Source organism: Plectropomus leopardus, chromosome 12 (genome assembly GCF_026936395.1).
Source record: "Plectropomus leopardus strain MGB_pleo_1.0 chromosome 12, ASM2693639v1, whole genome shotgun sequence".
NCBI classification, from domain to species: Eukaryota; Metazoa; Chordata; class Actinopteri; order Perciformes; family Serranidae; genus Plectropomus; species Plectropomus leopardus.
Window position 1 is genome coordinate 6,059,033 of NC_142187.1, and position 13,503 is coordinate 6,072,535.

General features: G+C 36.1%; 1 protein-coding gene across 2 annotated transcripts in view; it reads left to right on the forward strand.

Moving 5' to 3' along the window:
• The window catches only part of astn1 (astrotactin 1), a 513,900-nt gene that overhangs the window by 293,917 nt on the left and 206,480 nt on the right, over positions 1-13,503 (forward strand). For both annotated transcript variants that reach the window (XM_088085587.1, XM_042497522.2), the window contains exon 19: positions 7,492-7,680. In XM_088085587.1, coding sequence (XP_087941713.1) covers positions 7,492-7,680 — 189 coding nt within the window. The remainder of the gene's footprint in view (positions 1-7,491; positions 7,681-13,503) is intronic.

Here is a 13,503-nt window from a genome sequence, read left to right on the forward strand (position 1 = left end):
TTTTAGGAAACATTTGTGGTATTGCCACTAATGATTGTACCACCAAAAGAGGTTTTTCTCTCAGCAAGACATCGGCAACAGTTCCAGTAGTAAGTGTGTCACCAAAAGGAGCTGTTTATTCCAGATTCGGGGCATTTCTAGTCATTATTGTGCTACCAAATCAAATTCTTTTTAAAAAGACTCGACTGCAGTTTTGACTCTTAAACCAGTAGTTTTTTTTGTTGTTGTTGTTGTTTTTAAAGACATGAGCAGCATTTTCAGCTGCAATTATGTCACCAAAACTATTTGCAGCATTGCCAGTCATGATTGCGCCACCAATACAGGTTGTTTTCATTTTTAGCAGCAATTGAACCAACAAAATTGAGTTTTTTAGTCCAAAACAGGATCTTTTCCCAACCACATGTTAACTACAGCATTGGTGAAACGTAAAGACACATAGTTTAAGTATATCCCCAACATAATATCATACAAATGCTACATATCCATGGTTTGCAGAGAGTTACAATGCCAACATTCCATTCTGGTGCTTGGGTTGTGCCTTTGCAGCAATAAATACTCAAGAGTCAGTTTAGAAGGTTGAGTAATGTTTATATTACAGCATCCCCCACTTTACAAATGTTAGCTTTTGGAGCCTATAAATACACAAGTTTAACACAGCATGACTCCTTGTAAAATGGCTGAGTGTAAGCTGAACTGGAAACCACAAGTACATATGATATCTTTACAATAGCAAGACCATAAAATGAAATGAAATAATAAAGAAACAGTAATAATTGGCCTTTTTTTGTATGTCATACAATTACTGTATTACAGGTAAAAACCCTACAATGTAACAAAAAGTGTCATTCATAGAAGAGATGTTTTAGAAATCTTCCACCCAAAGCCAGGACAGTTGTAAGGACATTTTTTCTCTTCATTTCAGCCCTCTGTGCAGACAAAAATCTTGTTTTTCTCCCCCCAAATCTTCCAAAACAGTCTCAGAGTGTATAAATCTTTAAATACCGCCTTGGTGTCTTGAGGTAAAAGGAGCCCATTGAGGATGTGTAGACTATCTACCAGAAATTTTACAATGACAGCCTTTAGTCACTACAAACTTTTTTTTTTACTTGTTCATGTCAATACAACTGACAATACCCAAAAATTAACAATAAATTAAAACTACAAGAAAATCACACTTTTTCCTTTTTTTTTTCTTTTTTTTTTTTTTACAAATAACAAACAACAAATAACAAACTAGTAAATGATCTGGAAAAAAGTGCTTAAAAATGCTAAGAATTCAGGGAAATAATTTTGATCATGTTATTATGATCATGATATCTATATCTATTTATCGATAGATCAATAGATAGATAGATAGATAGATAGATAGATATAAATACACACACACACACACACACACACACACACACATATATATATATATATATATCAAAGGGTTAAATCACCATTTCATACTTGATTCCTTATGTTTTAACCTGTCATAACTTTCTGTTTGGTATTGTGCAAACAAACAATGAAATGAGATATTGCACAGACACACTACCCAGGTGGGTTTTTATCATTTTCATGTGTTTTTCCACAGTACTGTGTGTCCCCTTATCAAGCAGCAGTGGTAGTTCATTACATTAAAGCCCATATGCTCATTCTCATAAGTGCACATCCATTATTTTCTGTACTCATGTGCGTGGAAAACTGAGTGTGTGCCGCTGTGTCATTTTTCCCAGAGAAATACAGATTCAAACAGTTCTATCACAGAAATGAGGTCTGCTTTCAGAACTATGCGCATCATTTCAGTCTCCTTGTCTTTTCCTCTGTCTCTCTGATAGCCTGTCATACATCACAAAGCTTTGTATCCATAGCAAGACCAACACGTTCTGACAGCGCCTGCCATGGAAACTTCACAGAATAAGATAACTGTGGATAGGTATTTAGTCAAGCAATACTTCTTCTGAAGGCTGCTCCTGGCTGCTGACACATCCAGGATTATACTGAATATTTCAACGGCTTTCTCAGTACTAAGTGTATTATTCTATGAAAAATATATTTGCCTCTTTTCTTTTTATTTGCCTCACTAGATAACTTGGGTTGTTCTGTTGGCGGTGTTTCAGGGTAAAGTAAAAAAAAAAGCAAAACCTGTTGAATTATTACAGCATTCATTTATTCTGCCTGGCTGCCTGAAAGGAGAATGTCATTCAACAATTTGGATTTTTGTCATGTTTTTAGTGCATGCATTATTCATAAAGCCATCATTAATAGTTTCCATTCTGATAGGGGCAGCCACCTTACTGTACTGACACCTCTTATGCAGTTCCAATGGTGCTGCTGTGGTTTGAAAGTGGCTGCCACGTCTGCTGAGGATGCAGTTTCTATTTTCCCTTCACTCAGAAGCAACTCGGCAGCCTTTTTTTTTTTTACTCCAATTTCCCACTTTAGCTCATCATATTTCAACATCCACCAGAGGGGGGAGGCTACTGATTTTTACGTCTGATAGCAAAGCCCCCATCGCTCATCCTCACTGCGCTCTCTGTCTCTCACTTCAGTGAGCCCCTAATTTAATTTTAGAGCAGAAGTAAGAACGAGCGGAGCGTGAGTGCTGAGATATTAATACTGCTTCTCCTGGAAATGATAATGATAAATTGCTATTGCACTTTTTGCTTTCCAATATTTACTAAGCTAGAAATCCCACTGCTCACATGGTCATTTTGTTCAAGTGCGGTCAATGTATCATATCAACCATGCATCCTCGTGCACTTTATGTTCTGCAGCTCAGTCAGTCACTCACATTTAAATGACATTTTGGGACGTGTTCTTCACTTGTTTTCAATTTGGTCACCAATAAGAATCCACAGAGATATATGCACTTTTAAAAGCCATAGTGCTATAGTTAGTTTGGAGACATAATTTCTAAGTGAAAATGTTTAATATATATGAGTAACCATTTCTTTACATTTTATTACTCTCCCAATAATCAAGACTTAAAGGAAATCATAATAGCTATTCTTTATTAAATCTTAAGCATCTTCCTATGGGCAGCTTTTAATAATTTTACATAATTTCTTAAAATAAGTAAATTCAAATCAAACTTGCTCAAATTATAGTCACTCCACACTCTTTTCTTTTTTACCTTCACCCAGCTACTTGTCATTTGCACATTTGCTACTTATGCATAACTTTTATATGTAAAAGCGTATGATAAGATGTAAAAAAAAATAAAGAAAATTGTTTTGTCTTAAAATTGAAAAAAATAGAGTGGATGCAGACATAATAAAATTAAAGTTATTTAGTTGCATTGCCATTTTAATTGACTGTTACGTTTAGAGAGTATATCCAAATATATAAATTTGTGTTCATTTTAATTAAATTAAAATCATCTTGATGTACATCAATAAAAGTATTGCAAACTGTTACCACAATTTTAAAAAAAAACTTTCTTTAATAGGTATTATTTTTACAGTGTGGTTTGCAGAAGTCCTTTTATTCCTCCATTGTGGGTAAAAACCTGTCATTTCAGCTTAGGTCTCTCCGAGGACACAGAGTCCCTAAGGGAGAGTCGCTGTCTAAATTAGCTATAAAAAGAATCCTTAACCCTGAGGTTTTTACTGCCACTTATCCCTGTCTAAATAAAGAGGGGGAAAGCTAATCTTTAACCTCTGAGTCGTTCTGACGTCTCTGTGCTACACAGCAGAGGCTGGTGTTGTCATTTCCAGTCAGAAATTAGGCAGCACGTGACACAAGTGGCATCATATTCCCTGAAAGAAACTCAGCAGGTTGTTTTTTAGAATAAAAAACGTACAGCTGAAGGCAGATCTCTTATTGTCAAAATACTGTACTTAAGCACTCACTTTGAAGGGGAAAACTTATAGAATCTTTACATAATTATATAAATGCTAATCAGCATAACCCAACATGATAACATCCATGTATGGTACAACCATGAACTAAATATGATGATGAATGACGCGTTTTTTTTTTTTATTATTGTAACATCATGTGACATATGCCGAAAGCATAGCATGCTACAAATACTAGCACACTACATTGTTATTAAAATAACTCAGGGTGGATTTTTGGATTTTGCTTGACCATCCACCCTTTGCAGACTTTCTTGCTTTTTATATTATGATAGTTGCCTGCGTTGTCAGGAACTACTGTCGCTCGGTGCCTATCATACTAATGCTACTGGTGACGCTGTGCACCAGTGTCTGACACCAAGGGCCACACCTCAAGCTTTGGTATTTGATGAGTTGGAAGTGAGACCGGGCTGGAGAAAGCTAAACATTAAATCAACGAAAAATAGTTGAACTTCACAATATGTGCCGAGAGTTTTAATTTAACCGGGAAATTCTGATGTGACTGCGCAGATGTATAAAGTGAAGTGGGATCCACGATGGATGGGGGTCTTGTTCATTCTTCTGAAAGTTGCTCAGTGCCACATGAAGCCAAAAAAAGTGATACTGATGCCCTGCATCACTGGGTCCATCGAGCTCCTGTACAAACCGTACTAGACTTAACTCGCAGAGTGGCTAACTTCCACTGGCCAAGCTGGCTACTTCCGTTTTAGCCCTCAGCTAACTCAGATGGGGATAAAATGATTTAATCGTGCTGCTCTTCTTCTTTCAAACTGCTATTTGACTGAATGAATCAAATCCCGATCGTATGGGTCGTGGTGTTCATGTATTCACTGATTTGAAAATGTCTCTTTCCCAATATTAGTCTATGGTAAAAGCATTTTTGGGCCCATGGCATCACGTGATGGACCTGGAAGTTTTAGTTCGTTGGCTATGTCAAATTGCCTTCCAAGTCTCATAACTTCCTTGGTGCCTGGGTAAATGTAATGTCAAACATAAACAAACCCAAACAAATGCTTTCAGTGTTTCAGATATAATGATGTTTTGGCCAAACTAACATCTGACCATTGTCAAACCTTCGCACCTCTGCAAAGTAGAACAAGGGGAAAAAAAGAATTGCTGACTTTAAAATACATAAAGAATTGTTAAATAAAGAGTAAAATAGTAAACATGAACACTCTTGCATTCTGTTTGAAACTGTGGATGCTCACAGTACTATACTTTTTGCCTCTCACAAGTCTTGCATACTGCATTATTTATTTAGTCACACCAAATCTGATCTAAATCAGGTGAAATAAATCCAAAATCAAGAGGATTTCACTGTGTATTTTTTCATGTTTTCATGTGAGCCAGTGCTACTTCCTGTCCATGTGTGGTCACTGTGGATAATCAGCACGGTTTGGTTGAAAGGGTTCATGAATAGTAAGCAGCTGGCTCAGATGTCAACTAAACCCGTTTAAGACTTAGTGCCAGACATCTGACAGACACTGTCACTTTACCCACTGTAAATCCAAACACCTGCAATATGTGCAATATGTGTTAATGAAGTGAGACAAACCTGGATTAAAAAGGATGACTGAAGTCTTTAATATTCACATCTGTCACCCTTAAGAAGTTTGCTGCTGCTAGAAATTGCACTGAAAACATGTCATTATCAGATTATTCTGAGAATTATTGAAATTACTATGAAGTAATGAACATCAGACTTTATGTGACAAACTGAAATTAAACTTTATATCATCATGTCATATTACAAGATGTCCTCATAGAGTATAACTTTCTGTCACAGTAGTGTGAAGGTTGATGGGATTGTTATCTATGTGTTCTATGTGTTTTCCTGATGTTTAGCAGGTATAACCAAATCTCGATAAACGACCAGAGTATTATTGACCAATCACATCTGAGTGGGCTTTGACTGTATGCAGTTCAACAGTCCATGTATAGAACAAAAAGAGATAGAATGTATTGTCCGGATTACAGCCCCTGAACCCATCGGCTATCATCGATGATGATTAAGCTGTCTGAAACATGTCTACATGTATATGCAGATATTTGTAAATAGAAATGCGTAAACAAACAGAAAATGGAAGTTATGGCATGGATATCTGTTATCCAGATATCTGCTGGCTACACCAGAACCTCTGAATATTTGCTCTTGCCCAGAGAGGCTAAATCCTCATCAGCAGGTGGTTCTGAGGTTGGGTATAGCTTGATAACTAGGTGCAACTTAATGTAAGGTCTGTACAAAATGATGCACCAATCCATCTAGTAGATGGTTTGATATTTTCCTGGATAAGTGAAAATTTTGACCTGCTAGCAGTGCTACAGGAACAGTCAGGGAATCCCCAGAAATCATCAGGATACATCAAGATAAATGTCTGCGTGAAAGTCAGTGGCAATCACTTTAACAGTTGTTGAGATATTTCAGTGTGGACTAAATGTTTTGAGACAACTGACCTTTCTATGTCTAGAGCCATGCAACATGTTCTCATCCCAAGTCGTCACATATTGACGCTTTGCATTGGACTTCCATGTCTACATAGTACACTCTAGGTATCCATCTGCGTCTGCTACTAATGTTCTGGGATGGCGCTAGCATGATGTCAACACAAGCACATGGTGGAATTACACTTCACATGGTTATGTTTAGGTAACAAAAGTACATGGCAACCAGCACTGGGTCATAAACAAATACGCATGCTGCCAAGGATTGTTAGGATAAGGTAACAATGGCGCAGATGGTTAGTATTATGGGAGGTAGAACCGCTTCAACCTGATGTGATCCTGTCATGTATCATGCAGATGTCACAGGTTCCGTTCAGCCAAGTTTTCACGTAACGCCGCCTGTCCGTGATTCAGGCTGCTGCGGCAGGGGCCATCCAGCCATCTTGTGGCATAAAATAATCTCAGCTGGTGCCGTCCAAGGACATATCATGCACACATGAAAGACTATATATATATGTGTGTGTGTGTGTATACAACTATAGTTTACACTGTAATAAATTGTTTTACAGAGGTTAATAAAGAAGGGGAAAATAGATGGTTAATCATACAAATCTATTGGTCGCTAAGAATATTTGCATTAAAAATGATCCCACAATTCTTCGAAAAATAATAATGTCCCCGACATCTACTGCTTGTGAAATATTTTTCAGACATATTTTTTTTTGTTTGCTAGCACTACAACTCACATTTTAGACTTTTTTATTTAAAGTAACCCCAAATTAACATAGTAACCCAGTAAGATAAATAAAAGAAACAGAAGGTGAGAATATACAAAGTGTGGGACATTAGCAGTGGGGATATACAGAAATTCCACGGCTGAATTTCTTATTCTGAGATTGAAGTAGTTGTAGTATGAGTTCCCTTTAGTTAGTACCAAGGCAGCACCAGTATTTATCTGTGATCCATGCAAAGCCTGTGAGGCTCTCCAGCTTTGTGTGCCTTACTGATAAGACAAATCGAAAAAAAACCTACATCTTACAAAGATGCATTTTCAGAGTGTACCAGAAGACAGGGAGTGACTGAGCAAACAAAATACATTCCTATATTTTTCCTCCTAACCTGAATTTTTCTTTGTTTATTATTTATTTTTTATTCCATTTCATCATTTTTCTGTATTCTTTCTCCTCCATCTACCCAGCTTTCAGCTCTGCCATTCATTCTCTGGACGGGGCGACGCAGCGGAGCGATTTTGTCTCCATCCTCAGGGAGTTTGGGAACCACTATGTGCAGGAGGCGGTGTATGGCTTCCAGGAGTCCTGTACCATCTGGTACCCCAACAAACAGGTCCAGAGACAGCTGTGGCTGGAGTACCAGGACATCAGCAAAGGTAGGACACACACTCACAAAAAGCGAGTGTTAAAGATATAAATGAATGAATGAACAGTGATTATTTCCCTGACAATCAAAGGTGAGTTGAGCATGAGTGTCAGAAAGTACACTGAGGCTCATAATGCTGTGCATTTGTGTGTGGACCCCATAACTAGGCAAAATGTGAGTGGTCCCCTAAGGGAAGAAAACAATTTTGTGTGTGTAGAGATGGACTGGATTACTATGTTATAATCTTAGAATTGGCAGGACTCTTGATCATAATTCACTTGCAGAGTAAATGCTTGCTAGGAGAAATGCTTAAACCTCACCTGGGACCTGTTGTAACAAAACTGGTCTCTTGTTCTGTTTCTTTTTGGTTTTACCCTGTTGTAAAGAAATGTAATGGAGCCCCAGAGTGGCAGCCTTGCAGGAATGCTCTGGAGGTCCTTGTCTGAACCATAAATCTATTTTTCTTTTTTTTTCTTTTTTCTGTTTCTTTTTATGGAAGTACTTCTCGTATATTTCTTTGGTAGATCTCTTTATGAGGTTCAGGATGTTATGTGGGCACCATAAACCTTGCAAACACACACAAACAAGCAGTACACTTCTCATTAATATTTAATCCTTTAAACTGATATAACATGTATTAACTAACATCAGTATTATGTATAATGTAAAGGCTTATTCTGACAGAAAGACATTTCACATAAAATACACAAAGAAAAAAGTGCAGTATGCTATTAGTTAAAATTTTTTTTTAAATTGTTTTAAATTTCTACTTTTTCTATTTAAGGAAAGTTCACTGTAAAAAATGGACACATTTTGCAGCCATTCTCAAAAGACCTTTGGGAGCTGCTGATTTAGTCAAAGTTTGTTTACAGCTGCTTCTGTTTAGATAATATTTGAAATTTGTGAATTTTGGCTTCTTTTGTTGATTTTTTTTCCTGTGAAATATTATCATATTTCTCGAAGTTTAGTGTCATAAAAATATAGTTATTTATGACAAAACCTGGTTCTCAAACTATGGCGTTTGTACTTGTAGTGTTATACCAGATATTTCCAAAAAACTTTAGATTTGAAAAAAAAACTCAAATTTAAATTCATATAATGTAATCAATATAATATATTTGAAATGAAAAAAAATCTTAAGGTTTGAGATCCCTGAAATTTATTTTGAAGTAAATTTTGCCTTTCTATGTTTTTTGCTTGGACATATAGTCAGTTTATCAAAATTAGGGCAATGCATATGTCCATAATAAGTTACAAGTTAAACTGTGATTGCAATAGTAGGCAAAGGTAAACTGAACGGTTTGAGGGCTATGCAAACATGGCTCCAAATGGGAATGATTAGGAAGAGATTTGCCAATCAGGAGGAGATCATTTTCAGCAGCCCTGTTGGATCTGAAGAGAACAGTCAGCCAAGCCAAAACCACTATCAATAACTTAAGCGTTGCCAGTAAAGTCTCCACAGCACCTGATGGATGTATGAGCACTGTGTGGAAGGGTTTTAATGCCAGATCGAGTACTACTGCTTTTTACAGCGTGCTGTGATTGACAACAGTCAACAATAAATAATCTTCACATTAGGAATAAACCTGCCACCTGCCTGAGTGACCATATAGCTGAATATGGAAGGCCCACGCTACTGTATGTTAACATCAGTCATTGTAACTTGGAGAGCCTAATATTTTCTCGAGTGCTATGCTGTGTTAAGTTTTTCGTATTTGCACTACTTTTTTAGAATTCCATTCAACACTTGGCCCCACTCATTAGTGGATTTTTGAAAAATGTTAAAAGTGGTAATCATACCTCTAAGAGCCAAACAGCTGATACCTGCTCAATGACCTGTTTCCAAAAAAAAGTCACTATAAACACTCATGTGTAGCAGCAGTTCTGTTAAATGTAATTACAAAGATTATAGACATCCCTCTAAATGACAGCTACAAGCTTTAATCAGTTTCATTTAGAAGAGATCAAAATATGTTGGCATGTTGCATCTGTGTGTTGTCTACTCTGTGTCAAACACATTACAAACCATTCAATGACACAACCATCTGTTTGAGTCTCACACTGAAGAAGTATGTGTTGTACATCATAGTTTGGCGCGGTGCTATAATCAGCATTGTTCTTTCTCGGGCAATTACAGTAAACTGCTCAAGCGCTCTCCAGAAGCACTTGAAGCATTTCTTGCTTAAGTGAACAATCAAAGAAGCAACGTCTGTTTTTTTTTTTGTTTTATTACTCAAAATGCCAGCATATGTCAGCGATCCGTCTTGTTGTTACCTGTGCTCGTTTTCTCAGCGAGTCGCAGCGGAGATGAGTAATAGCCCGTCTCTCCCTGCCGATTCACCTCGACTGCTCCAAACTGTCCGCGCTCATTTCCTTTGTTTGCCTCGGCCACTTTTCTTCCCCTCCCTTACTTTGTCCAAGGACACCCCCGCTGCGCTGCTCTGTCTGCTCCCAGTTACCTCTGCACTGACAGATGGCATTAGATGACTGAGTTTTCTCACCCCTCATGAAAAGTGCATTACTCTTCATTTTAAGCTGCCTTTGACACACCGGTTGCAGACGCTGCTAAATGATTCAACAGAATCAAAAAATGCCATGCTGCCCCTTTCCAGCTTCTTCTTTGTAAACGTTTTTTTTTTCTTTCCACGATTCATGTTCAATTGAAGTCTTTTTGCTTGGGTTGTTGGAGTGAGCCTGCACTTTTCAACAACTTCCCTGCAGTCCACAAGATAATACATAACTTTATACAAGTTTGTTTATACAAGTTTGAATATTAGACATAAGCTATATTAGTAAACTTGGAGGGATGAAAGAAAAATTTCATTAAAGTGTGTTTAATGCTGATATAATAAATTACAGACCACACCATTAATATTACTGGGACATACCCAGAAGAGAAGAAAATATAAAATAAGATCTCTTCTTTCTTAGGTAACTGAGCTCAAAATGGCATCACTGAGACTTTGACCATTTTCTAATAATTCTTAAATTCAGCCCTGAGAAACAGCCTTCCTTTTGTTTCAGCTTGATCCTAATTTAAGATCTTAAAATGGATTTTTTTTTCTCTCTCACTCATACACACACACTTTAGTAATCTATATTTGTGTTAAATAATGCACTCTTGAGATAACAGTAAGATCCAAATGAGAACTTCATTGGCTTATAAATGAGCCTGCTCAATTTTAGAATTTTTTTGGAAAAGCAGATCAGAATTGAATAATCTCCAAATGGGAAGCTAACTTATTTCTGATAAAACAGGAAAAGACTGTATATGTTGAATATCATTAAAATCCTAACCAGCTTCCAGTGACACTTAGTGTCGTTTCATAAGATTTTTTTTGGGGAAGTTTTTAGGAAGAGAAAGACATTGTTCAGTTCCTTCCATTTAATGAATTCCAATAACCTAGTTTTAAACCATGCATAGCAGGGCAGCTCAACATGCAAAAATTGTGAATGTGTATCTGAAAGCATATAAATTAACATTTTCAGAAAATAAAGGTTTTTATAAATCAGTGCTGAATGAATATTTACATGGAGTTGAGTAGTTGTTTAAAGGAGATTTCTCCGCAGCTGCTGGTAAACCAAAACTAATTAAACCAAAATATATGTTCAGAACTTCATAATTTCCATGATTAGTTTTAAATCATAAAATTTCCAAAGAAGTTTCTGGAAAAAAAGTAGAAAAATACCCACAGGAAAGGAAAATTCAAAATAAGATTTCCTCTCTGGCGAGGCTGTTTTGGACAAGAGATGAAGAAAAGGCTACTGTGAGCAAAAAATCTTTTGTTACAGATTCTAACAAAAATAAAATTCTAACCAATTTCCAGTTATACTTGATAGTACATATCCTGTAGATTCATGAGATTTTTTGAAAGGAGCTGATATGAAACTGTTATTTTGGGGAAACTGTTGTTTTTTTCAGAAGTGAGACACTATTCAGTTGCTTCCAATTAATGAATTCCAGTCAAATGCTAGTGTAACCTGTTTTAGTCAGTGTAAGCAGATTGGCAAAACAAATTACGTAAATTGATGTGTCTAAAAGCATATAAATTAGAATTTATTCAAAAAATAAACTCAAATAAAATGTCAGTACCTTGCATTTTTCCTATAATTACTTTCAAATATCCAGAAACACTTAATTTACATATTCTGTAGTTTCATGGGTTTTTTAGGAAAGGAACTAATATGGAGCTGTTACTCTCAGGAAAGTTTTAGGTAGAGAAAGACTTTGTTCAGCTGCTATGCTTCCAATTAATGAATTCCAGTGAAATGCTACTGTAACCTATTTTTAGTCAGTGCATAGCAGGTTGGCTGAACATGCACAAATAGGAAATTTGTGTATATGATAGCCCACAAATTAACATGTTCAGAGAATCAAGATTACAATACATTAATAATGAATGAATATTTACAGGGAGTGGATTAGTTGTTTAAAGGCGATTTCTCCGCAGCTGCAAAGTTAAGTAATTAGGCTTAAATAAATGTTCAGAACTTTGTAGCTTTCCTATGATTATTGTCAAATTATCTTTTTTATCTTTTATTATTCTTTCGAAGTCAAGTTCTGGGGGGGTTATTTTTATGTTTTGTAGTTTCTTATGTTTTTTTTTTTTTAGATAGGACCTGATATGGAAGTCGTTATTTTTGGGAAGATTTTGGGTAGGGAAAGACTTCAGTTGCTGTGCAGCCAATTAATGAATTCCAGTGAATTGCTCATGTAACCTATTTTTACTCAGTGCATAGCAGGTCGGCTGAACGTGCAAAAAATGTGAAATTTGTGTATCTGAAAGCATATGAATTAACATGTTCAGAGAATCAAGATTACAATAAATTGATGATGAATGACTGTTTACTTGGAATGGATTAGTTCTGTAAAGGACATTCCTCTGCATGTGCTTCTCAACTACTCAACCAATTAAAGTTCAAAAAATAGGTAATATTTCTCTATAATTAATAATAATAAACTTTATTTATTTAGCACTTTTCAAGCTGAAGTGTTTCCCCAAAAAAATGTTTACAGAATAAATGCCAGACACCGATGCAGACCTTCACCTGCCCCCTAATGATATAACCAAAACTAAGCACATTAACACACAAATAATAAAAAAAAGTGTGTACAAAAACATATGAGGGTACAAGTTTAAAAATACAATTTCCTGATAAATATTTAAAATGTGGAGAAGAGATTTAACCTCATTTAAGGAGAAAAAAACTGAGAGAGTATAGGCAGATAAGAGGCTGATAAAAGAAATATGAAAGACGTTGAAAGCCAGTAAAAGAACAACTCTTGAATTTAAAACAAAAAAAATGTAAAGTATATGAAATGTTTAAAATAGTCATATTTAATGCAGCTGTATTTGTATGGCACATTTCATACACGAGAGCAATTCAAAATGCTTTCAAAGTTAAGTAACAAGCTAAGAGTTAATTCCACGGAAATAAATACAATTTAAATGCATGTATAAGTACTTCTACTGCACCTTTACACTTTGTCAATAGCTATTGATCAGGCTATGGACATAACAGTAACAAGAGGACATACAATACTTTCCTCAGTCGACATTCCTGTCGTTATCATGTTGGAGCAACAATAAAAACATCAGATTTCGTGCTCATGGGACTGCAAATCTGATTGTCTGAACTGTTGCAAAATCCATCCAGAATCTATTTTTCCCTGACAAACACAGAGCGCGGTGATTACATTGGGCTGTGAAAATCCGAGATGATTCAATCTTAAGTGGGTAACTGTTTCAAGGCCCGACCCAGGACCATCCCTTTCTATAGGAGTGGAAATAGATTCCATTGGCAAAAAAACTTGAAATCGGAGTCATCTTTC